This window comes from Schistocerca piceifrons, chromosome 10 (genome assembly GCF_021461385.2).
Source record: "Schistocerca piceifrons isolate TAMUIC-IGC-003096 chromosome 10, iqSchPice1.1, whole genome shotgun sequence".
Lineage (NCBI taxonomy): Eukaryota > Metazoa > Arthropoda > Insecta > Orthoptera > Acrididae > Schistocerca > Schistocerca piceifrons.
This window is the reverse complement of record NC_060147.1, coordinates 2,498,943-2,526,918: the sequence shown is the minus strand read 5'-3', so window position 1 is coordinate 2,526,918 and position 27,976 is coordinate 2,498,943. Positions and strand designations below refer to the sequence as shown.

At 40.3% G+C, this 27,976-nt stretch overlaps 1 protein-coding gene across 1 annotated transcript in view; it reads left to right on the top strand.

Moving 5' to 3' along the window:
* LOC124719007 overlaps positions 1-27,976 on the top strand; it is a 138,966-nt gene that overhangs the window by 94,578 nt on the left and 16,412 nt on the right. The window contains exon 6 of the mRNA XM_047244676.1: positions 18,096-18,275. Coding sequence (XP_047100632.1) covers positions 18,096-18,275 — 180 coding nt within the window. The remainder of the gene's footprint in view (positions 1-18,095; positions 18,276-27,976) is intronic.

The window sequence follows — 27,976 nt, the reverse complement described above, 5'->3', positions numbered from 1 at the left end:
CTCAAATTAAAAAGGGTGTAAGAGAGGTATGTACTCTTTTGCCCCCACTTTTCAACCTTCAGCATTGAAGAGGCAATAGTGGAAATAAAAGAAAAGGTGCCAGAGTGGGGTTAAAATTTAAGTCGAAAGGATACCATTGATAATATTCACTGACAGAATCACTATCCTCGGTGAAAATGAAGAGGAATTATAGGAGCTGTTGACAGGAATGAACAGTTTAATAATGGTAAATGCGGCTTGAGAGTAAATTGTAGAAAGATGAAAATGATGAGAAGTAGTAGAAATGATATTAGTGATAAACTGAACACCAAAATTGGTGACCACAAAGTAGACAAAATTAAAGAATGTGCTACCTTGGAACAAAAAAACGTGATGGGCAAAGTCTGGGAAACATAAAGAGCAGACTAACATAGAGGGTATTCATCATCAGAAGAAGTCTGCTAGTATCAACCATTGGCTAAAATACGACAAAGAAATTTCTGGGAATATATGTCTGGAATACAGGACTGGGTGGTAGTGAATTGTGGACTGTGGGAAAAACCAGGAAGGGAAGAGGCCCAAAGTGTTTGAGATGTGACTCTATAGAAGGGTGTTGAAAATTAGGTGGCTGATAAAGAGTGAGGAAGTTGTTCACAGTACAAGTAAAGAAGATAACATACGGAAAACACTGACAAGAAGAAAGGACGGGATGACATGACGTTTAAAAACATTAGAGAATGATTTCCACAGTACTAGTGGCTAAAAACTATAGGGGAAGACAGAGACTGCCAAACACCTGACAAATTCAGGGTGCATCATAACTAATTGTGTACACACAGTTGAAGATGGTGTAATATTCTGGTTCAGAAACAAAGTGCAAAAGTTTTGTTTTTCTGTGTATAAAAGCAGCCACATACCATCCAACAAACATGACATGATGTACGCCAAGTAAAAAGACAGCAACAGAAAAAAGAGCACAGAAAATACATCACAGACAGTGCCAATAATTGCTTAAAACGTGCTGTAACATACAATAAATAAGATTAAAAAAAAAACACCGATGATGATGATGATGATTGTCGCCGAAACTAGTTTGGGATAATAAAGAAATAAACAAGTAACAAGGTGTTTTGCATCAAGGCGAACTCAATTTTCTGATATTACTATTTTTCTATGCAAACACGGACCAAATGGAAAAGTTCAAAGATAATATTATTGTCAGAGACACACTTGTCTGATTATGAACTAATGGGATTGCCCAATTGAAGGTTTACACCAGGTATCAAAGTCGTGGAGTCTTTGTTGCAGCTAGCTTTATAAGCTTGGGATCAGTATTTGGGTGCTGGATTGCAGTTCTTTCTGTGGATGTGGGGTTAGTTTCTGTGTTGAGGGATTTGGGGAATGAGGGTGGCGAAAGGTTTGAGATTAGGGAATTCAGGAAAGGGATAATTGGGGGGAGTGGGGTGCTGATCACGATTGAATGGAGAGGAAATTGAGCAAGACAGAGTCCAATATTAGTTTTGGGTTGAGTCTTATCAATACAGTTGGTGCTGAGGAGGTGTTTCCATTGTGGGGAACTGGAGAATTCTGGAACGTATTCTGGGTTCAAATATAATAAGTTTCCAAGAGACTGAAAAGCTTATGTCGACAAATCGACAGGTTTTCAAGAAGCGTCACTCACATGAGACTCAGCTTGCCCTTTTCTTACATGATATACTGTGGACTATGGATGAAGGGCAACATGCAGATTCCATATTCACAGATTTCTGAAAAGCATTTGACACAGTGCCCCACTGCAGTCTCTTAATGAAGGTACGAGCTTACAGAATAGGCTTCCAGAAATGCGAACATGTGGTGGAAGTAGGTCTGTAAGGGAGGGTTTGATGGAGGCTCTTGTGATTGTTGTGGATTTGGTATTATGTGGGATTATGAGGTTAACTGATTGGTGAGTGTTTTGAAGTGGTGTTGTCCACCTGCTTTAATTCCTGGATGGCATTTGTTTCATTAATTAAAACTTCCGGGCTGAATTGCCGTGGTCCGTATATAAAACTTCTTCTCCTTCCTGACATTTCGTTGCCTACTGCGGGCAACATCTTCTGAGGTGAGTCGGCGACTGGCTGCTAGGCGCCGGAGGTCCCGCTTATACAGAGCGCTTAGATGGTGCCACCACTCGTCACGTGCTTTCGACTTTAAAACTATCTCTGGCTAGTACCATCTCTGTCGATTACAGCTTCTAGCCGGAGATAGTTTTAAAGTCGAAAGCACGTGACGAGTGGTGGCACCATCTAAGCACTCTGTATAAGCGGGACCTCCAGCGCCTAGCAGCCGGTCACCGACTCACCTCAGAAGATGTTGCCCGCAGTAGGCGACGAAACGTCAGGAAGGAGAAGTAGTTTTATATACAGACCACGGCAATTCAGCCCGGAAGTTTTAATTGATGAAGACACCGGCCGTGAAAGCTTACATGTTAGGGCATTCGTTTCAGTTTAGGATTGTCGGTGAGAGCTATGGACTGGTGGAATATGAACAGGTAGGTGTCATTATGGAGGAATGGGTTGCAGCTGGAGATGGATAATTTGATGATCAGACCTTTTGGGAGATGTCAGAAGCTGAGCAACAACACAGGAACAGTATGTGGGTCTGTGTTCTGGCTAGAAAAAGGGAAACTTTTCCATGTTGGTGCATATGGAAGGAGCAAGGATCTGTAGTGGAGGACAAAAAAAAGTAAAAATATGATGGACTGTCTTAAAACCCCAAAAAAGACAGAACGAAATGAAGAATAGTGAGGAAAGGAAAAATCAGATGAAATATAACAAAAAAAACAAGGTGAAAATGAAAGGTGGATGAGGTCACAAACAAAATAGAAAAAAAGTATAGTAATTATGTGTGGTGCAGATTGGTGGGTATATCTGAGTGTAGAGAGGAAAAGCAGCACGTGTAAATGGATCGGACGAGGTCAGAACGGTGTGTGCCTGAGCGGATGAGGCAAATAACTGTAAACTACGAGGTGTAAGAAAATGTGTAGTGCGGGCAGGCCCACGAGGAATGTGGAAAATGCAGGAGTGAAGTGAAGGGGTGCAATCAGTTTGACAGTCCAGGAATAATTACGTCATCAGGGAGAATGTGTGAGGGTTGTGCACCTAGGGTACACTCGGGCACACTGCTGTGCATTGTAAGGCGCACGGTGACTCGGCTGTCGGTAGTTCGTGAGGTGCGTGGTAAGAGAGTGGGATGGTGTGTAGTTTAGGAACTGATGAGGAAATTCAGGAAAGCAGAGAAAGATATTGACACACTGTATAATGTGATGCGATAGAGAACGGTAACAATGGGAAACAGCACTAGGACTGGGAAATCTGGGTACGAAGTAACAACAGTATGGAGTTGGATGCACTGCTTCTCACCACACAGGTGGGAGGCATTGTGTGGCATCTTCATGATCTGTAGTGAGTGGGAGGACACTATCCTTATTCCTCCAGAATTTTAACACCTTTTCCCCTCCTCGTCAGAACAGGCCACCTTCCTCGAGGTCGACTGCCTCCGGATGGCTCCGTCGGCACCTCCTTACATGTGGGACCTGCCTACCTATCTCGCTCGACAGCTGACATCCGCTCCTCGGCCAGAGTCCATTCTGTACAGCTGAGCCACCTGTGGTCATTTTCTCTGGAGAGACGAGTACTTCCTCTCCAGACATGTTGAGGGTCTCAGTGAGGCCTTCACAGATAGAATTTACTCTCCTCATTATGTCCAGAAACAGATCTCCCACACCTTGTCTCCCCAGTCACATACTTGGAGTGTCTGCAAAAAAAGTCTCGAACAATCTTCTTGTTTTTGAGTGGAAAGTCTTAAGGTAGATCTTTGGTCTGGTACGAGATGAGATCACTGGAGAATGGAGGATCAGATATAATTGTGAGCTAGACAAAATATACAATAGACCAAACATTGTAGGACTGATGAGAACCGAGCACTTTGTACGGGCAGGACATCTCAGCTGGATGGGTAAATGCCGACGGCCGTTGAAAGCTACGGATTATACTCCCTGTGGAAGATGTCCACTAAGAAGACCGAAGAAGAGAAGGGGGGATGGGATCCGTAAGGACTTGCTGCAGATTGGAATAGAGAATGATTGATGCCAGGAGGCACAAAACAGAACTCAGTGGAGGAGGAACCTCGTAGCAGCGCGCAGTCCTCTGGGCCTGATCGCGTAAACTAAAGTAAAGTAAAGTAAAGTAAAGTAAAGTGAGTAAGTAACACAAAAGAGACTTTTACCTATCGTACACAAAATGGTATCGTGGATGCCCAGCTTCGTGCCTCTGTTTTACAAAGCTACTTTATTTATCACAAATAAGATACTTCTTTTTCATATTATGTTATTACAAATACCATTTTATTTGTTTCAAAGTACTTATTAACTGGATAATTTGCATTCAGAATTGTCATTGACAATAACCGTGGACCACTGCAATGATCCATTCTCTCTGCCCATTGTACAAGCTGACTTTTCTAAACCAGTATACTTTCCAAAACGACAAACTTAGTTTTCATTCTCAACAACTATCCTTGTGCCTACAACTACACTTATTCTAAATACTATCATTATTTAAAACTATAAAAGGGTGAAAGTTTCACATGCATCCCCTGTTTGCAATTAATGCTCAGCTGACTGAAACTGGGAAAACTACTGCAATACCACAGATAAACTTAATAACATGTCATCTGAGCATACCTTTTCAATTAACAAGAGAGAGTTGCCTATTAAAATTGCATTTGGAATCATTATAAATGAGTTGCAGGGAGAAATGGTTCAAAGAGCAGAACTGTATTTACTAAATGCCGTCTTTACGCGCGGAAAATTGTTCGTAGCCTTTTCGAGGTCAGCTACCGGGTAATCAAAAAGTCAGTATAAATTTGAAAAGACATAGGGTTTTATTAGAACCAAAAAAATACAAACGTTCAAAACATGTCCGACAGATGGCACTTCATCTGATCAGAATAGCAATAATTAGCATAACAAAGTAAGACAAAGCAAAGATGATGCTCTTTACAGGAAATGCTCAATATGTCCACCTTCATTCCTCAACATAGCTGTAGTCGAGGAATAATGTTGTGAACAGCACTTTAAAGCATGTCCGGAGTTACGGTGAGGCATTGGCGTCGGATGTTGTCTTTCAGCATCCCTAGAGATGTCGGTCGATCACAATACACTTGCGACTTCAGGTAACCCCAAAGCCAATAATCGCACGGACTGAGGTCTGGGGACCTGGGAGGCCAAGCATGATGAAAGTGGCGGCTGATCACACGATCATCACCCCCAATGACGCGCACAACAGATCTTTCACGCATCTAGCAATATGGTTTTTTTTTTTTTTTTTTTTTTTTTTTTTTTTTTTTTTTTTTTTTTTCCTAATAAAACCCCATGTCATTCCAAGCATGTGTGTTAATGTTTACCTCTCTATCTACTATATTCCATGGTTTATTAAGTTATCAAGTTTATGCTGACTTTTTGATCACCCGGTAAATCCGCTACTATTTTTGTATCCCGTATAGGCAAAAAGTACACGTAGCTTACATTCTTATGTCAAGTGTCGTTTGCACTGAGACATTGTAATGCTCTGTAAAGAATTTTGTTCAAAATTATATATATATATATATATATATATAAAAAAACCAAAGATGATGTGACTTACCAAATGAAAGTGCTGGCAGGTCGACAGACACACAAACGAACACAAACATACACACAAAATTCAAGCTTTCGCAACAAACTGTTGCCTCATCAGGAAAGAGGGAAGGAGAGGGAAAGACGAAAGGATGTGGGTTTTAAGGGAGAGGGTAACGAGTCATTCCAATCCCGGGAGCGGAAAGACTTACCTTAGGGGGAAAAAAGGACGGGTATACACTCTCTCGCGCGCGCGCGCCCGCCCACACACACACACACACACACACACACACACACACACACACACACACACACACACACACACATATACAGACACAAGCAGACATATTTAAAGACATCAGAGGCAGGGTCACCTGTGGAAGCAGCCGTGCAGTCCGCCAGTTTAGCTGCGACCACTGTGTGGCGTTCTACACGGGCACCACTGCCGGTGAGCTGTTTCTCCACACGAACGGCTGTCGCTCAACTGTGGCTGACACACAGGTGGTCTGAGTACCGAGTGTGCTATCTGACAGTTTATTTTAATAGTTTTATAAGTTTAATGATAAATGGTTTTTTTAAGTTACCGAATCAGCTCTCAAAAGGTACGAAACTCGTTTGGATGGAACTTTAGAGCGTATCTGTCACTGTCTATAATGTATCCGAGTTAAATGTTGCACTTCAATGGACGAAATTCGTCGTTGCTTTTTAGAATCTCACGAGCAAAGGACAGACACTGTGACCCAGTAATTCTGATGAACTTAAAGTGGGAGTTTACAGCCACTCTGACGTAGCTCCTGTGAAAGGGTGTGGTTGACTGTCGCTCCATTTTAGAAATAATCTGGGTGTGATGTTGCAGTGTGAGATCTTGCGAATGGTGGGCTCCATGTGGTTCCCAAGTTGTGCAGCGGCTGTAAACTGAAAATTTATGGAGTAAGCAGCAACCGGTCACAAAATCGTGTTTTCTTTATTTACTTTTGCAAATCGATTTCAACTGATTAACAGCTACAAATACGAGAATAAAAATAAAAATAATTAATAACAGTGACCAAATGAATAAATGTACATAAAGCAACGTAAAACCAATTAAATGTACATAGATGCATTAAACCATTTAAAATGCGCATACAAATTTACCTTTCAACAAATATGTGCCCTGAGTAGTAACACTGTCTTAAGCAGAGGCCAAACATAAATTGATTCATCGAGAATTGACTGTGACAACGAGAAACTGTAAGGGGGCGCTGCAAAGCAAACCCACCCTCTATGCGAAAAGATACAGTTAAAATAAAAATGAGAAGAAGAAATTAAATACAACGTGAGGTAAAATATAATGATAGAATACTGAAATATTTACAAAAAAAGGGATATATTGACAAAGATTTTGTCAGCCACATAGTACTGTTATATACGCCAAAAAGCGATTGTACAAATTAGTAAAAAGGAACAAATGTAGGTCGATTTGCAAAAGTAAATAAAGAAAACATGATTTTGCGACTGGTTGTTGCTTACGTGGTAATTTTAATGCGAGATCTGTTTGTGAGCAGGTGGAATTTGTTGTAGATTCACATGGGGAGAAACTCCTGGCTTTTTTTCTTTTTATGAAGCATACAACACACAGGTGTTTAGGCATCTTCTATTATTAGTATCGGTGTCCTTTAAACTGTCATCACCGTATTTGTATACGTGTAAGAAAGTGTGAAACGGGCAGAAATGCTTAAAGTACAATCACTTATATGTGAGATGATATAAGCTAATACTGACAAAAGACCAAATATTATTCACATAACATAACATATCATCTCCCCCAAGAACCATGGACCTTGTCATCGGTGGGGAAGCTTGCGTGCCTCAGCAAAATAGTGTCGTACAGTAGTTGCAACCACAGCGGAGGGGTATCTGTTGAGAGGCCAGACAAATGTGTGGTTCCTGAAGAGGGGCTGCAGTCTTTTCAGTAGTTGCAGTTGCAACAGTCAAGCTGATTGACTGATCTGGCCTTGTAACACTAACCAAAACGGCCTTGCTGTGCTGGTGCTCCGAATGGCTGAAAGCAAGGGGAAACTACAGCCGTAATTTTTCCCGAGGGCATGCAGCTTTACTGTATGGTTAAATGATGGTGGTATCCTCTTGGGTAAAATATTCTGGAGGTAAAATAGTTCCCCGTTCAGATCTCGGGGTGGGGGCTACTAAGGAGGATGTCGTCATAAGGAGAAACAAAACTGGTGTTCTGCTGATTGGAGTGTGGAATGTCAGATCCCTTAATAGGGCAGGTAGGCTAGAAAACTTAAAAAGGGAAATGGATAGGTTAAAGTTAGATGTAGCGGGAATTAGTGAAGTTCGGTGACAGGAAGAGCAAGACTTCTGGTCAGGGGAATACAGCGTTATATATACAGAATCATATAGGACGAATGCAGGAGTTGGTTTCATAATGAATAAAAAAATAGGAACACAGGTAAGGTACTATGAACAGCATATTGAATGCCTATTTGTAGCCAAGATAGACACGAAGCCCACATCTATCACACTAGTACAAGTTTGTATGTCAAGTAGCTCCACAGATGATGAAGAGATTGAAGAAATGTGATAAAAGAAATTATTCAGATAGTTAAGGGAGACTAAAATTTAGTAGTCATGGGGGACTGGAATACGATTGTAGGAAAAGGAAGAGAAGGAACAGTAATAGGTGAATACGGACTGGGGGTGTGGAATGAAAGGGGAAGACGCCTGGTAGAATTTCGCACAGGGCATAACTTAATCATAGCTAAAACTTGGTTTAAGAATCATGAAAGAAGGTTGTATTCATGGAAAAGGCCTGGAGACACTGAATGTTTCATATAGATTACATAGCGGTAAGACAGAGAATTAGGACCCAGGTTTTAAATTGTAAGACATTTCCAGGGACAGATGTGAACTGTGACCACAATATAGTGGTTATGAACTGTAGATTGAAACTGAAGAAACTGCAAAAAGGTAGAAATTTAAGGAGATGGAACCTGGATAAACTGAAAGAACCAGAGGTTGTAGAGAGTTTCAGGGGGAGCATTAGGGAAGAATTGACAAGAACAGGGGAAAGGAATGTAGAAGAAGAATGGGTAGCTCTGAGAGATGAAATAGTGAAGGCAGCAGAGGATCAAGTAGGTAAAAAGAAGAGGGCTCGTAGAAATCCTTGGGTAACAGAAGAGAGATTGAATTTAATTGATGAAAGGAAAAAATACAGAAATGCAGTAAATGAAGCAGGCAAAAAGGAATACAAACATCTCAAAAATGAGAATGACAGGAAGTGCAAAATGGCGAAGCAAGGATGGCTAGAGGACAGATGTAAAGACATAGAAGCACATATGAGTAGGAATAAGATAGATACTGCCTACAAGAAAATTAGAGAGACCTTTGGAGAAAAGCGAACCACCTGTATGAACATCAAGAGCTCAGATGAAAAACCCGTCCTATGCAAAGAAGGGAAAGCAGAAAGGTGGAAGGAATATATAGAGAGTCTATACAAGGACAATGGACTTCAGGGCAATATTATGGAAATGGAGCAGGCTGTAGAGGAAGATGAAATGGGAGATGTGATACTGCATGAAGAATGTGACGGAGGACTGAAAGACCTGAGTCAAAACAAGGCCCCAGGAGTAGACAACATTCCATTGGAACTACTGACGGCCTTAGGAGAGCAAGTCCTGACAAAACTCTACCACCTGGTGAGCAAGATGTATGAGACAAGTGAAATACCCTCAGACTTCAAGAAGAATATAATAATTCCAATCCTAATGAAAGGAGGTGTTGATAGATGTGAAAATTACTGAACTATCAGTTTAATAAGTCACGGTTGCAAAATACTAACACAAGTTCTTTACAGACGAATGGAAAAACTGGTAGAAGCCAACCTTTGGGAAGATCAATTTGGATTCCGTGGATATGTTGGAACACGTGACACAATACTCACCCTAAGGCTTATCTTAGAATATAGATTAAGGAAAGGCAAGCCTACATTTCTGGCATTTGGAGACTTACAGAAAGCTTTTGACAATGTTGACTGTAATACTGTCTTTCAGGTTCTGAAGGTGGCAGGGAGCAAAAGGCTATTTACAATTTGTACAGAAACCAGATTACAATTATAAGAGCCAAGGGGAGTGGTTGAGAAGGGAGTGAGACAGGGTTCTGGCCCATCCCCCATGTTATTCAATCTGTATTTTGAGCAATCAGTAAAGGAAACAAAAGAAAAATTTGGAGTAGGAATTATAATCCATGGAGAATAAATAAAAGCTTTGAGGTTTGCTGATGGCATTATAATTCCCTCAGAGACAGCAAAGGACCTAGAAGAGCAACTGAATGGAATGGACAGTGTATTGAAAGGAGAATATAAGATGAACAACACTAAAAGCAAAATGAGGTTAATGGAATGTAGTCAAATTAAATTGGGTGATTCTGAGGGTATTAGATTAGGAAATGAGATATTTAAAATAGTAAATGAGTTTTGTTATTTGGGGAGCAAAATAACTGAGGAGGGTTTGAGTAAAGAAGATATACTTGTGACATGTAAATTGGCTATGACAAGGAAAATGTTTCTGACTAAGAGAAATTTTTTAACATCTAGTACAAATTTGAATGTCAGAAAGTCGTTTCTGAAAGTATTTGTGTGAAGTATAGGCATGTATGGAAGTGAAACATGGACAATAAATAGTTTAGACAAGAAGAGAATACAAGCTTTCGAAATGTGGCACTACAGAAAAATGCTGAAGATTAGATGGGTAGATCACATAACTAATGAGGAGGTACTGAATAGAATTGGGGAGCAGAGGAATTTGTGGCACAACTTGACTAGAACAAAGGATTGATTGGTAGGACACATTCTGAGGCATCAGTGGATCACAAATTTAGTATTGGAGGGAAGTGTGGAGGGTAAAAATCGTAGAGGGTGACCAAGAGATGAATACTCTAAGCAGATTCAGAAGGATGTAGGTTGCAGTAGGTACTGGGAGATGAAGAAGCTTGCACAGGATAGAGTAGGATGGAGAGCAGCACCAAACTAGTCTCAGGACTGAAGACCACAACAACATATCACATCACTGTGTCTATCCATGAAAATACTGCCCCATCTGAACTACTGAACATGCACAAACTATCTTTGTTCTTTATTTTGTGATAGTAATACAGTCATGGAAAAAAACACTGGCAAAAATGTATAAAGTCAGGTATTTTTGCACAACAGTTGGTGTGTCCTATTATAACTGATCATCTGCTAATTGTAAAAAAAAAAAAAAATCTGACCATAGATGTTTGTTACAAAGTGAAATTGAGGCAAAGATACCACTAATGCTGCTTCATGCTTTGAGTATTGAAAGTTACCGCAATGTGTCAAACAAAACATTCACTCTAAACATAAAAACAATAAAAAAAATTTCTGTAAAAGTACAAGCCAGTTGTACAAGAGGTCAATGAAAGACGAAAGTTGGTAAGCTATCAGAACCATTGCAAAAAGTCAAAAGTGTAGAATAGCACATAGGTGTAGATAGTAGATACAGGTATGAGTAGTAGCATTACATTAAAGTGAAGTAATTATATCGAAATCATATGAAAAGTATAGCACGCATTTAAAAATGTAGGTCACCACATAGATGTTTGTGGAAGAATAGTAATCACAGCTCAAGTCATCTTGCTGGTATTAAACATCTTGTCTCATAAAGTACAGAAACATAATAAAGCTTTCGGATGTACTTGTGCAAACATTACAGTCAATGTAAATGAAAAGATATTCATATAATGTAAATAACTGACAGATTTTAGACATTTAACATTAGACTTTCCTAACACATTAGTGGGTCAGATCCACGGAATAGGTGCTAGCGCAAGACAATTGAAGTCACAACAAAGTCACGTAACTAGTGTTATGCGTGACAAAGATCAAGCCCTGCAGGAGGCTAGAGAGGCTGAACAAACACAGTAATAGCCTTTATGTCAGTACAACAGCAAACAGTAATAACCTTTATGTCAGTACAAGTAATTCAACTTTGTAACCGTTTGGAGGAGAGATCCTTTCATGAGCTATAGTGTACACACACACACACACACACACACACACACACACACACACACACATTCTCCTCTCTGCAGGCTGGACACACAGTGTGAGTGGGAGTGTTCTCTAACTCACAGAAGGATGTTTTCCCAGAAGTAGCAAGATTTTCCTCCTCTTTTTGTGTGATCTGTTGAAAACTCAACACTCCTGGTATTTGGTGAGGGGCCTCATTTACTCCTAATTATAAACAAACAACAATTTTTTGACCAAAAATTAGTGCACAATATTTGCAGGAATTAACACAATACTCCAATCAGTTAATGTCTCTACACTTATGTTTGTAAAAAATATTGCAACAAGTTTGAGTCAGACACTTATAGCATTGCACACAGTCAGTCGACAGCCCCAATATTTCAAACATATTGTTGTATTTAGGATACATGCCACAAGTAATCACCACAAGTACCGTTTTCGTAAAGAAAAAATAAGTTGGCAGCTTTCATCCAATGTGCCTGTCGCAGATGATTTCTCTGATTTCCCTACTCCCATCCTGAATTTCTTCCAACGTAATTTGAAGGCTTACATCGCAGGAAAGAAATTAGTGAGTCTTCAATGAACATAGTGAGTTTGTGTGTGGTTGTGGTTGTGTGTGTGTGTGTGTGTGTGTGTGTGTGTGTGTGTGTGTGAGAGAGAGAGAGAGAGAGAGAGAGAGAGAGAGAGAGAGAGATTCCAGCAATAATTGTGTTAACACATTTGCTTGACTGTTTGTATTCATATTTCATTAGGAAAGAAAAAGGAAAAGTATACATGACGGTTTCTTAATTATTATTACAGACTTCTGAGGGTTGTGGAGGAGACTTAGATTCTTCATCCAAACTTTGTCTACTAAGTCTAGAAATTTGCTGTTTCAATGTGAAATAAGTGTGAAGCTCAGACCAGTTTGAAGTAACCCGCTTCACGGTACGCACACAGTGGAGATACGGGCACTCACCGTCAGGTCCTCTTCTGTGTGACAAAAATGTCCTCCTGAAAAGTAGAGTGTGGAGAAATCTGTGAAGAAACGCAGTCAACCATTCCAGTTGCAAAACATACCAGTTTCTAACAATCATTGTTGTGTTTGGAGGGAAATGGTAAGCAGTATCATAATTACAGTAGAGAGTGACGGCACTGCCCTCTCCTCGGTTTGTGTGTGTGCCGTGGAGTGGAGGGTTTGGAAGTGATCTGATATTAAAACTAAACTTATATCAAAATGGTACATTTCCACAGACAGTAACTCAAGTTTTGATGACGAAACTCTAAGTCCCCTTTACAACTGTAGAAGTGCCCGTAAGCTTTTCCTCCTGCAACCCTTGAAGACTGCAAGAGGACACAAATGAATTAATGACATTTAGCTGCTAGTGGGCTTTTATTTACATCAGTGGGAAAATTTGAAAATTTGTGCCAGACCAGGATTTGACCCGGGTCTCCTGCTCACTTGGCAAATGCTCTGACCACCGAGGCATCTGGACACGGTAGTCATTGCAGCTTCACGGACTACCGTATCACACCTCCTGTCAGACCTAGTTCTCAATTTACGGGTGTAATGAGCAGGGACACTATCTCAGTAGTGTGTGGATAAATGGAGAATTTGAGTCTAAAGGGAGGTGAGCCAGCATCTGCCTAGCAAGCAGGAGGTGCAGGTTCGGATCCCGGTCCAGCACAAACTTTTAATTTTCCCCACTGATGTAACTCGATGCCCACTAGCAGCTAAATGTCAGCAATTCCTTTGTGTCTCGATTCGTACTGGTTGCAGGATCAAAAAAGGTGTCTGTTCTCTTGGACACGTGAATTTTGCAGTAACTTTCATTTTCGAGTTGGAGAGGAAAAAGTACTGCGAGAACAGAAATTATAAGTCCTGCGTACGGGAGTCGACTGTGCAGACACGGGTTTCGTACCGTTCGGCCACAGTCGGTGAGGCTTTCCTCGTGAAATGTATCTCTGATAGTGGATGACATTTCACTGTGACAGGTACCGCAGCTGTATACATTTTAAGAAATCGTTATTTGCACAGTCTCAGGTGTATGACATAAATGATTGAGGACTAGCTTTGATCAAATATAAGAGAAAGGAAAAAAAAATAAAAAAACTGTCCTGAGTGGGATACGGGTCCATTTGACCAAAATTTTCAGAGTAACTGTAGGCCATAACTCGACTATTGCGAACCTACAGCAGATTGGTATGAGTGCACGGAAATGTGTGTGATTTTAAACTGACTTGCCCCCAGATAGCTACCTGTTATGCTAAAGAGCACAGTTACAAAACACAAAGGAAGGACTAGATAGGTTGAGGAGAAAGGGCACTACGAATGGGAAATGGCAGTTGGTAAGAAGGCAGCTAGGAGGAGTAGATATTCGGACAGTTGTCATATAACAGATAGATTTTACCAACTGTCTGTGTTTAGTGGAGTGTCTCTTGCAGCCTCTTGTAACTGTAGGTGTAGGAAACATGCAGAAGTCCTCAGCAGTTAGAGAGCCTGAGTCAGTTGCAAATTCTAGCAGCAGAACCTTCTTCTTCCTGTTAGATAATTCACACGGCAGAGGTATGAGCCCGCAGTTGCAGGAAGTGTCGGGGGGAGAGTAACAGGTCACCGGCATTGTGAAGCCTAGTGCAGGATTGGTTCAGGTGACCGTTAATGTAGAGGAGTTACGTAGGAATTTTACAAAAGAGGATCACATTGTGATTGTGAGTGGCGCTGGGAATAGTCTCGATAGGGTGAGGGAGTGTGATGCAGGTGGTGACCTGGTAGAGATAGCTACTCAAACTGGTGGCACTAACGTGCACTTTGTGCAACCGTTTCAGCGTCACGACTGGCCTCGTCGTAGTGTTGCCGTTAGGCATGTTAACGTGGGGCTGGAGAAGGCACTGATGGAGGAGGTCACAGACTCGACTGGCAGCACTGCAATGTGATCCATCAGTAGATCGGATGTCACTAGGCATGGCCTGCACCTCAATAGGTATGGAGAGGGGAGGCTGCCAAAGCTTATAGGTAACAGTGTAGTGGGTGGTGGTGGGATCACTCGTGGAAAAATTCCTGTAGGAATTGGTGTTAGAGCTGCATCTTTTTTAGATTGAAGTCAGCTGATAGGTGTTTTGTTGTGGTCTTCAGTCCTGAGACTGGTTTGATGCAGCTCTCCATGCTACACTATCCTGTGCAAGCTTCATCTCCCAGTACTTACTGTAGCCTACATCCTTCTGAATCTGCTTAGTGTATTCATCTCTTGGTCTCCATCTATGATTTTTACCCTCCATGCTACCCTACAATACTAAATTAGTGATCCCTTGATGCCTCAGAACATGCCCTTCCAACCGATCCCTTCTTCTGGTCAAGTTGTGCCACAAGCTCCTCTTCTCCAGAATTCTGTTAAATACCTCCTCATTAGCTATGTGATCTACCCATCTAATCTTCAGCATTCTTCTGTAGCACCATATTTCGAAAGCTTCTATTCTCTTCTTGTCTAAACTATTTATAGTCCATGTTTCACTTCCATACATGGCTACACTCCATACAAATACTTTCAGAAACTACATCCTGACACTTAAATCTATACTTGATGTTAGCAAATTTCTCTTCTTCAGAAATACTTTCCTTGCCATTGCCAGTCAACATTTTATATCCTCTCTACTTCGACCATCATCAGTTATTTTGCTCCTCAAATAGCAAAATTCCTTTACTACTTTAAGTGTCTCATTTCCTAATCAAATACCCTCAGCATCACCCAACATAATTCGACTACATTCCATTATCCTCGTTTTGCTTTTGTTGATGTTCATCTTATATCCACCTTTCAAGACACCATCCATTCCGTTCAACTGCTCTTCCAAGTCCTTTGCTGTCTCTGACAGAATTACAATGTCATCGGCGAACCTCAAAGTTTTTATTTCTTCTCCGTGGATTTTAATACCTACTCCGATTTTTTTCTTTTGTTTCCTTCACTGCTTGCTCAATATACAGATTGAATAAAGTCGGGGAGAGGCTACAACCCTGTCTCACTCCCTTCCCAACCACTGCTTCCTTTTCATGTCCCTCGACTCTTATAACTGCCATCTGGTTCCTGTACAAATTGTAAATAGCCTTTCGCTCTCTGTATTTTAACCCTGCCACCTTCAGAATTTGAAAGGGAGTATTCCAGTCAACATTGTCAAAAGCTTTCTCTAAGTCTACAAATGGTAGAAACATAGGTTTGCCTTTCCTTAATCTATCTTCTAAGATAAGTCGTAAGGTCATTATTGCCTCACGTGTTCCAACATTTCTACGGAACGGATGGGTTAAACAAAAGGTTTCGAATGCTAGGCATCCTTTTTTATTTAACTAAGGCATTTGATTGTGTTGTTCAAAGAATATTGCTGCAGAAGTTGACCATTATGGAATACAGGGGGTAGCTCACAATTGGTTCACCCCTCATTTTAACAATACAGCACAACATCATGATCCACAGTGTTGAGAATGTGTACAATGTGGGGTCTGAGTGGGGGGTGCACCAGCGATCAGTGCTGGGCCACTCCTGTTCCTTATTTATATAAATGATATGCCTCCAAGTATTACAGGTGATTCTAAAATATTTCTGTTCACTGATGACACCAGCTTGGTAGTAAAAGATGTGTGCAACATTGGCTCTGTTTCAGATAATGCAGTTCATGACATAAGTTCACAGCTTGTAGAAAAGAAACTAATGCTAAATTACAGTAAGACTCGGTCTTTACAGTATCTAACAGACAATTCAACAAAACCTGACATTTTAATTTCACTGAATGGGCATGTGATTATTGAAATTGAACAGATCAAATTTGTAGGTGTTTAGGTAGATAGTAAACTATTCAGGATCTTGTCTAAAGACTTAATGGTGCCATTTTTGCTATTTAAATGGTATCTGAAATAAGTGATAGTTTGATACAAAAAGTCATTTACTTTGCTTATTTTTATTTTCTTATGACATTTTGTATTATATTATGGGGGAACTCTTCCCATTCTCAAAGGGTATTTGTGGCTGAGAAACAGGCAGTTCGGGCAATAACTGAATCTATTGTCGACCCTTGTTCATTAGTCTGGACATTCTGAAATTGGCCTATAAATATATATAGTCTTTACTGTCATTTATTGTTAACAATATCAGCTTATTCCCAAGAATTAGCAGCTTTCACTCAGTTAATACTAGACAAAAGTCCAATCTCCATTTGGGTCGCACTTCGTTGGCTCTCGTACAGAAAGGGGTGCATCCATTTTCAATAAGCTACCACAAGAATTCAAATGTCTTAGCAGTAATCCACACTCTTTCAAATAGAAACTGAAGAACTTCCTCGTGAGCCACTTGTCATGTTCTGTCAAGGAGTTCCTTGAAAAAATAAGCCGATTCCTGTGTTATATTGTTGATTTTGTTTACATAAACTTATGGCTTGTCTTTTTTGGGTTCATAAACATTTTATTTTATCTGTCAATACTTTTATGCTGTAATTTCATGTACTGACCAGTCCCATGACCTTAGAGATTTGTTCCTCAATTTGGTCCTACAAAACTAGTTGCTTAAAATAAAAAAATTAAAAAAAAAGTTCCTGAAGATTATGATTCCTGCTGACCAGTCAAATGTAGGCAAACTTTAAATTACTGCCTGTGGGTAGTTATGTTTGTGGCAAATTTTCTGTGGTGTCTACTGGGTGATGCACGACTGTGCTAATTATAGCATACTGTCATTAATTTATTAAGATGATAATTTATGTTGGAGAAATGGACTACACTAAGATAGTAGACATGTAGTACCATAAGATTTGATGTTGTTAACAGTGAAATCTAAGGGCTAGCTAATGTGGAAAGACACTGAATTAACTGTTATTGTAACAAGTAGAGTAGCACCTTATTCTGACAAAAGCACACTGGTAGACACACACAGACTGATTCCCTTCCTGGAGGAGGTTTTGTATGCTCATTGCTGACTCTCCTTAATTTTGTGGCCATAGCTTATCATAAGTGCCCTTCTGACCTCTGATTATTCCGAAAATTTTGCTCAGTTTGATGTTGCTTATGCTGTTCTGGCATTATCTTGAGTTTTTTGCCTCCCTGTTTATTGATCATATTAATATCTGAGTGTTCACAGTTGGTGATGAGTCAGGTATATGTGAAACAAATTGAAATTCAGTCTTTGATATCTTTGAAGCTATTATACTTACAATTCCCTTATTTTTAAGTATTCTGAAATTCTACCTGCCCCAAATTGGCTAGTGTATTGTGACCTGTGACTTGGATATTTCCTAAAAACTATTTTATCTTCGCATGGCACTCAGTTAGAATATCAAAGTCGTCAAAACTGGTGAGCAGTTTGCAAGCAGATCATTTAAATTTTGTCTCTCTCATTTTTCTCTAATAAAGACAAGATAATCTGACACAACTTTAACTATGTATTTAATTGTGTTTTAAAGGGGTCGAGGGCTGAAAAGATTGAGAAAGCTGGACATATGGTGTGGACCCGGCTTGGACAATGAGACAATAATTGCCATCAGCCGTGGGCTCCCTGCTTTGCGGGAACTCTCTGTCTGTGATGCAAAGGTGCTCTCGGCTGCTGCCTTCTCTGAGATCTACCGCCTGGAACAGCTTGAAATGTAAGCACTGCTACTGACTTTGTAGTGTAGTTCAAACAAAATAACTGGTTAGGTGATGAAACTGTAACTGGTGAAGGAGTTGAGAACTGTATGAGTAATTCATAAATGTGATGATTGAAAATGTGTTAAAAATCATAAGTGCAGCCATTAAATGAAAACACATTGGGGGACATTAAAATTGCAACAGTACACAACTGGAACATGAGGAACATCAAATTTGCTTGAAGGGTACTGAATGTTTGGATACGCAAACAACTGGCATTTCAGTGTAACCCCACAGAGTAAGTAGAAGTAAATTCACTACCTTCTGTACGTGAGGAAAGATTACACAGTGGATTTCACATTCAGAAATCACATTAGATGTTGTTCGTGAAAAGGTTGCATTATACCTCATGTAAGATGGAGAAATGTCTGTCGGCACATGTCAGGATATGAGAGCAGCACGGTTGTGGCCTGTAGAGACTGTTGTTTATCGATGAATGATGTTACTGCTTACATCAGTCGAGATCCGACAACTCTACTGCAAATATGGAACCGATGTATACTTCCACCAAGAATGATCAAAAGTACTGTTTGTTAACAAAACCAAAACTCAATTATAATGTCCTCGGACAAATATCCACACGACTATATGCACATGTCAAAAAAAGTTTTGCATCACCCCTGTTCCCAGAACTGTTGAAGATAGACATTGACTGTGTATATTGTATCACAGACACAGTCCCTTTGTCTGTTGAGAGATGTCACTAAACCTGCCCAAAGGTGTAAACAATCCTGCATGAGCAGCACCTATTAGACACGAGGGGGTCCGATAGCCAATCAGTTCCAGTCATCTACCAGGAAGTAAAAGGTACACGGCTTGTGTTGTCTGTATTTCAATCGTGCCTAGACAGTCATGGTCACAGTTTGATCACATCCCCATTGTTACTTTGTGCCAGGAAGGGCTTTCAACAAGGGAAGTGTCCAGGCATCACGGAGTGAACCAAAGAGATGTTGTTCAGATGTGGACAAGATACAGAGAGACAGGAACTGTCGATGACATGCCTTGCTCAGGCCGTCCAGTGGATGACCGCTGTCTACGGATTAAGCCTCACAGGAACCCTGATAGCACTGCCACCGTGTTGAATAATGCTTTTCGTGCAGCCACAGGACGTCATTTTATGACTCAACTGCATGCAGTAGTCTGCATGATGCGCAGCTTCACTCCTGATGCCCGTGGTGAGGTCCATCTTTGCAACCGTGACACCGTGCAGAGTGGTACAGATGGGCCCAACAACATGCCGAATGTACAGCAGTCCAGACCACTACGTCTGAAGGTCTCGCTGTATGGTGGTACAACATGCAATGTGTGGGTTTCACAAGCAATAAACATCATTTCCGCCCTTTTTATGTTGATCTCTATTCCAATTTTCTGTCTTGGAACCGAAGTGATGCAAAACTCTTTTTTGATGTGTGTATAACAGAAATGTCTCTGCTGTGGACATCGTGTGTTATGTTCCTACACGATGAATCCTAGAGTTGCAGTAGGAGGCGGCGTGAAGTGTGGGGACGTTGTTGTTGCTGCTGGCATGCAACAGCTGATGTGCTGTCTGTGAAGATCGGGACAAACTGGGCTGAGTTGCCAGCATGGAGTGCCGAGATGGAACTGCCAGTACTGCCAAATGGTGGCGTTGCATCTGATCTGCTGGTACTGTCCGCTCCATAGCATGTAAATGACTTTGTATGGTTTTGTAATGGCTTAAATAGTCGGAGCAGACGAGTATTTGCATGGCGCTGCAAGGCAGCGTGACTAGGCGTAGCGAAATAGTGTTGTGCCGATAGCGTTCTCTGCTGTAACAGGCAGACTTACGAAAGAACATTCCAAAATCAAGATAGGAGATGAGGTACTGGCAGAAGTAAAGCTTTGAGGACGGGGCGTGAGTCGTGCTTGGGTAGCTCAGGTGGTAGAGCACTTGCCCACGAAAGGCAAAGGTCCCGAGTTCGAGTCTCAGTCTGGCACACAGTTTTAATCTGCCAGGAAGTTTCATATCAGCGCACACTCCACTGAAGAGTGAAAATCTCACACTGGAAACATTCCCCAGGCTGTGGCTAAGCCATGTCTCCACAATATCCTTTCTTTCAGGAGTGCTAGCTCTGTAAGGGTTGCAGGAGAACTTCTGTAAAGTTTGGAAGGTGGAAGACGAGGTACTGCCAGAAGTAAAGCTGTGAGGACGGGGTGTGAATCGTGCTTGGGTAGCTCAGTCGGTAGAGCACTTGCCCGCGAAAGGCTAAGGTCCTGAGTTCGAGTCTCGGTCTGGCACACAGTTTTAATCTGCCAGGAAGTTTCAACATTCCCAAATGTCAATAAACGATCTCGATGAAACTTGGCGGGTGTGTTGAGGGGCCAAATAGTACAGTATACAGCCTGAAAGACAATTTGGCAGTTTAGGTTTAGAAGGAATATCTTCAAGACAATATATAAAAAATGTTTTTCGTATGAAAGGTCATGTGTAATTAATATTCTTGAAAACTGTATAATCAGCTTCTGTAATAATTTGAAATTTTGCAAAATGCTGCCTACTGCAGTTCTATTGTGTTGTTTCTCAGGTGGAGACTGACATCATAATCATTCAGCAGATGTAAATCAGAAAGTCTTCTCACAAAAACTTCCAACATCGCCAACTGTATACTTCCCACAGCTGTACCTGTGCTGTCGATCCCTTTGGTATCACTAGGTGAGGGTGAACGAGTTCTTTGTCTTCAGGTACGATGCTCTATATGGTTCTTTCACACTGACCACTGCAATAATCTAACAACAATACAGATATTCTCCCTCACTGGGAAAGAAAACAGCTTTCAAATATCTTTCGACTTGGTCGGGTGTTTGTTTAGTGACATTTTGATGGTATGACAAGGACATTTGTGGCTTCAAAAAGAAATTCTCAAGTTCTCGGACCAAACTCACCATTGTTTTCTCTTACAACTATGAAAAGGCAACTGGTCAATGTGATAAAACCATTTAGAGCATTGTACATGAGAAGGAACTTGTTCGTAAGGCGATCTCAATAGGCTCGATGGCACAGGTACAGCCGTGGGACGTATACAGCTTTTGATTTTGGAAGTGGTGTCAATCTTCACTTGTGAAACAATGAAATCAAGCTGCAGTCACTAGCACTACACAACCAATTCTCTTCGCCAAGACTTATAGATATATTGAAATATGCCTGATCCACAACAGAATATTTTGAGTACCATCTGTGACAATTTGGAATCCTGCTGAATTTTGTTTTATATTGTCTTCTCTGTCGCGTATATTACATGAAGAAATTTCATTCATTTTATGTGCATGCTGTAAGAAAACATGTTTCAAGAATTTCTTTACAAATTATCATCGTCATTATTTTCTACAATAATAAGTAGTTACTTATTATTTTCAATTAACAAAATACACACATGTGAAATGCTAAACGAAGAAAGAAAAGGAACAAGAATGTAAAATAACAACTGAAGAAATAAAAAAAATATAAGTGAAATGAATAATTTGAATTGTAATGAAAGTTTATATATCTTTCAAAGTAAAGTCCAGGATGGAATGTAACAGTACCGGAGAAGGAAAGTTGCGGAGATGAAGAGTCGCGATAGGCACAGTGAAAAGATTCACACCATCATAGCTTTTGGCCATGAAGGCCTTTGTCAGCAGTAGACACACGCACACAAACACACACAAACAAAACTTGCACACACGTCTGCAGTCTCAGAGAGCTGAAACTACACTTTTACATATCTTAATCTACGTTGAAAATACTCGTGACAGCACACATTGTGTACAGCTTGTTTTCAAAAAATTGTATTTCAGGAAACAGCTTTATTGCATAGGGAAGCTTGAAAGCTTCTTTAATTTATGTTATACAAAAATTTTCATTTCTCGAAATTAATTTGATTTGATTTGATTTATTATTGGTCCAGTTTTATCTTACATCACAAATTGTGCAATTAATATTGGACAGGTCAAAGATAAGTTGCAATAATACATAGTATTAGCAAAATAGTAGGCAAATTAAAAATAAGTACTTATTACAATTAATTTTGTTACATATTTAGAAATTCTCTGGCAGAATAGAAACAGTGCTTTATTAGAAATGCCTATAGTTTAGCTTTAAATATTGGATGAGTAGGATTTTTTATTTCCTCTGGTATCTTATTGTGTAGTATTACACCAATGTTAATTATGCTCCTCTGATAGGTGGTTGTTCTGTGATATTTTTGATGTATACATGATGTCCCTCTGGTTCCATAGTTGTGTACATTTTTGTTCTGTAGCAGTTTATCTTTTTCACTATGGACTACCACCTGAAAACAGGCAGTTTCATAAACGAATAAACTTGGAACATTTAGAACACCAAGCTCTGTAAAATGGGGTTTACAGGACTCCATCCATCTTTTTATGGCCACAAATTATTCTTAGAGCTCTTTTTTGCATTCTAAAAACCTTTACCCTGTGAGTTGAGTATCCCCAGAAAACTATCCCATATCGGACTAGTGAGCGGAACTGTGCATAGTATGCCTGCAGTACTGTTTTGCTTGTTGTAGCCTTTAAAATTCTTAGGCCATAGCACACAGATGATAGTTTTCTACACAAGTTATTTATATGTGTGTCTCACTTTAAGTCTTGCTGAACCCATAGACCCAAAAATTTTGTGACACTTACATTTTCTAGGGGATAATTTTTTAATCGTGCTTGAAGAGACATTTGATTAGTTGGAGGAATTAAATGAAAATCGACACACACAGTTTTTCAGTATTTATAATGAGTTTGTTTTTTGTGAACCAGTTTTCATAGAACTTTCTGGTGTGGGCTGCAAAGTTTCTGGACTGGATCCAGTGAGCAATATGCTGGTGTCATCGGCAAACAGGATAGTTTTTGTGGAACTCATATATTCGACTAAGTCATCCACATAAATCGAGAAGAGTAGTGACCCTAAGATTGAGCCCTGTAGTACACCATATTTTATTGGTAATTCGCTAGATAGAAAGGAGTTCTTTCCTGTTTTATTCATTTTGTTGAATTCATACTGAAGTGATACTTTCTGCCTGTAGTTTTTTAGGTATGGACACAACCAGCTATGTGCTACACCTCTTACTCCTCGTCTTTCTAATTTTTCAAGCAGAATGTTATGGTCCAGGATGTCAAAGGCTTTTGATAGATCTAGAAAAATAGCTGCAGCTAATTTATGTTGATCAAGGGATTTTAAAATGCAATCTAAGAATTCGAAAATTGCTGTCTGTGTAGATTTAGACTTTCTAAAACCATGTTGTTGTATTGTAAGAGGTGCATATTTATTTATGAAACTTAAAAGTCTGTCATAGAAGAGTTTTTCTAGAATTTTTGAGAAGGAACTTAACTGTGACATGAGTCGGTAGTTCGATATTTTATCAGAAGAACCTTTTTTAGCAGTGGTGAAACTTTTGCTATTGTAAAAATACCTGGGAATACACCAGTTTTTAAAGAGAGGTTGAAAATTTTTGCCAAGGGGTTTGCTATGTTGTGAGCACATGCTTTTAATATGAAATTAGGTACTTTATCATGACCACTTGGCGTTTTATTGCTTAATGATTTAATTTTGCTTATAATTTCATTGGGGTTCATTTCATAAACATACGTAGAAGCAGCCGAGATCACTGACTTGCTGGAGAAACTTGGGACCGGTCCTTGACAGTTTACTTGAATCAGGTCTTCAGCTAGTGAAGTGAAGTATTCATTGAATTTTTCCACAACTGAATATGGGTCTGTAACTTTTGAGCCTTCTAGTGTTAGTGATACAGTCTTTTTCTTTGGCGCTGAACTACAACTTTCTTTCTTTGTAACTCTCCACGGGGATCTCATTTTGTTAGATGAGTTTCTTATCAAATTGTCATTCCACATAATTTTTGCCTCTTTGACTGCTATACCATAGATTCTTTTGTAGGCTTTTGCATAATCGGCGAATTCTTGGCTTACTCTATATTTCTTACAACAGTAGTGCAGAAATCTGTTTCTCTCACTGGAAATTTTTATGCCTTTAGTTACCTGTTGCTTATTATTCTAAGGTTTTACTGTTTTTGCTACTTTTGGAAACGCTACATTAAAATAGAAAGATGCTCTGAAAACTCATGTACATGCTATTAACATTTTTTGAGTGGCGATGCTTTCCCAGTTTTCCTTCGTTCTAAACATAATAAGCCAAATTACCTTTCAGGGCATGTATCACCCCTTAAAAGTGAAACTGGGCACAGACAAAAAAATATGAATCACACTATTTTTCCCCTCTACACACCCACGTAGTTTCATCAAGGTTGTTTATTGACACTTGGGATTGTTCTCGGGACATTCACCCAGCAGCAGTAACCGGTGTGACCATTTTCACTGGCAACATGTAGCCAATCAGGTTTACAGAACGTGGTATCCAACGCAAAACTTCTATTTCTTTGCACTCACACTGTGAGTATAATTGTAAAAAGGGAGAATAATCGGAGAAAGGATTATAGGTGGTTGGTACATAACTTCTCTGTAAACGGTTTAGTTATGGAGGTTACAGTTAAGTGATGAGTGACCTAAAAATTTTTTTCGTATGTCTGAGACGGACTTCCAGATGTTACTAAATATGAAAGCTCAGTACGACATACTGAGGGTTACAAATTTTTGAGAAGTTGTAACCCCTGCTGAATATCTTTCTGTTAGATTACGCTTTTAGCTACTGAATATTCGTACAGCTCTTTAATGTACATGCATAGCATTTCAATATCTAAAATTAGTGAAATAGGCCTGAAAGTGTTGGTTTGTTTACATCCTGGAGGAATAGCAGTGAGTCATAGGCACGCCACTTCAGTACGTTCAGCTCTTTTCTGCCTGATCTTCAAGAAGGAACATCTGCTAAATTCACGGAGCAATTGTGACCTCAGATTGTGAATTCTGCTGTCCAATTCTTTATCCAAAATACCAAATGGAGGTGCGAGTTGGTGAACTGCATCACGTTGGCAATGTGGTTTTTGTAATCAGAGAATGTAGAATCCTACAACGAATGTCTTTCACGAAATTCTTCAATTAGTTTAATCATATTATTTTTTGTCCAGTCTATCTTCACACACTGCTACCAGCTGATTGCCTGCACCTGAGACGTAACACGGGGAGCCTGCCTGTGAACTGTGCAGGGATTTGTGCTGCGTTTTCAGTGAGCGAATGGATATGGGCATGTGTGCCAGGATAGAGTATTTCTTGGAATTCTAGCACTGATGTTTCAGGCACACGTTTAAGTGACAAATCTACTTGCTGAAGCTATGTCTGCAATGATAATGTCCGAGAGGACAGATTTATCGTTTCCTCAGCCTCGCAGGGTCGTAGAGCCACATCACATCTGCCGAGTCGGTTTACGGGTCATTTGCAGCAGGACGAATACACGACGTGGATAGTGGGACAATGTAGGGGGCACAAGATCACGTCTGTTAATTTCTTACTTTTCTGATCTGTGACATGACTTCTGAGGTCTCTGGAACGTCACGACACGGCAATCGTCGTCGCGGCTTCCCTCGACGTGGACGCGGTGAGAGATGTGTCGGTAGGAGTGTGTCCGACAAGGAGAGTGGTCACAGGAGTGAAACCGCATCATTTTTCCATAAAAGTCCCCGTTCTGAGCATACTTGAAGATACACGCATCAACATGTGGAGGTCGAGAGGAGGAAGAAACATTGCGAGATAACATTTGTGGTACTCGTTTGAGCCTGACACCTGGCGCAGTAGTACGAAGTGGCATCAAGTACATAACAAGATTACGTCTGTTAATTTCTTACTTTTCTGACCTGTGACATGACTTTTGAGGTATCTGGAACATCTTCTGACAACATAATGCGCAAACCGAATCACCTCAATCCAGAGGGCGGTCAGCTGTTGCCGTGGCCAGCGAGTTCTCCGCACCTCTCGTCTGTTTCATAAATTTGGCCACAGGCTGCTGAGAGAATATCGTGCCACCACTGTGACTGATGACCTCTGGCACAGAGCATATGTAAGAATAAAATATAAGAATTAATATAAGGACTGATATAAGAATGAAATGTACACACATATATTATATAATAAATGTATGACACTTATTGTGAAACACAGTCATAATTTTACAATTAGTATAATGCCCTTGTATACTTAACTTGATAAGAAACATTCATGTAGTAATCTTCTATGGACATGGGTAGATAAATGTAAAATAAATAAATAAATAAATAAAGAAATAAATAAAAGCAGTAATTGGGTTTTGAACGTGGGGCACAAAACTGAGAGGCTGCATCACTAGCCATTGTGACACCATTTCACCTGAGATTACTGCGCTCTAAAAGGTACAGACGTAAAGTAGCTAAAAAACTTTGACTGTTGTTTTCCCGATTAAGCTTAGACATGTGTTAGCTTATTTTGACTCCTCTTGCACTGTGCAAAGTTTAAGTTGAGCCAGCTCGATGTACGGCCAGGTCAGAGTCGAGCCGCTGATGCTACCTGAGGTGACGGCTCTCTACTAAATGTATCCCTCAAATCACCTAAAATATAATAGTGTATGTTCCTACTATACTGCAGACCCACAATAAGAAAAGTGGTATTTGTTGTCATTCCTGATGTTGCAGTTTTAATGGCCACATTTCTGATGTTGCAGTTTTAATGGAAAGCAGTGTAATTTCCCAGACGAGTGAAGATACAAAGTGAGAAACTTGTCTTACTTTCAAATTTCTTACGATAATCAAACTATTCGAGCAAACCAGATCTCTGTAAATTCATTTCTACATCTGCAATCTGCAAGACACCTTATAGTTTGCAGTGGAAGGTACCTCCGCTACCACTGTCACTGCAGAAGAAGTTATCAAAACTTTTCTGTTCGAGGGCATTGTTGTAGTGTATATGTGACACAGCACGTGTCCGACGGTGATATATGAGCTCTGATGTGTAGGGACAGCTTAGTGAGGCATTCGTGTCTTCCTGACACGTGTACGGAAAAAGTGTGCCGTGAAAATATTAGTACCAAATGTGTCCAAACTGGACCAATGTGCTGCTGTTCTTTTCTCAGCCACTGAAGAACAAACACCAGTCAGAGAATGTGTTTCGGGCAGCACATCTGTTGAAAACCACAGTTCAGGAATCGTACACCAACTTCTGTGCCTGTGGCAGTTTGACACGAGACGCCAGCTGATCTAGGAGGTTGGCTTCACCCGTTAGAGATAAGGGGGAGACACTCGAGCACCTGCCCTTCAGTCCCAATTTCTCCCTGTTCGATTATCCTGCCGCCGGTCCCTTAAAAAAGTCCCCGAAAGGTCGACAATTCCTGCCGGACGAAGGTGTGCGGCAGGCAGTTACGGACTTATCTGCGTAGCAGGACCCGGTGTTCTTCCGAGCAGGTGCCTTCGACTCGGTGTGTAGGTGGGAGGATTGCCTCAGTGCTCACAGCCATTTTGCCCGATTGCAATCCCAGACTGTACAGCCTTCGAATGGGAACTTTTTGATTGCCCTTTATAATTAATGTTTGTCAGAATGTCTATACACAAATAGTACCAAGGAATACATTTCACTGTGAGTACTTCACTTACAAAAAAGGAAAAATCGATAATTTGTCCTCGTACTCCTCCACGTAGTAGGTGAATTTGGATTGGGGCTAAGAAATGAAAGAGGAAGCCACCTGGTAGAATTTTGCACGGAGCATAACTCAATCATA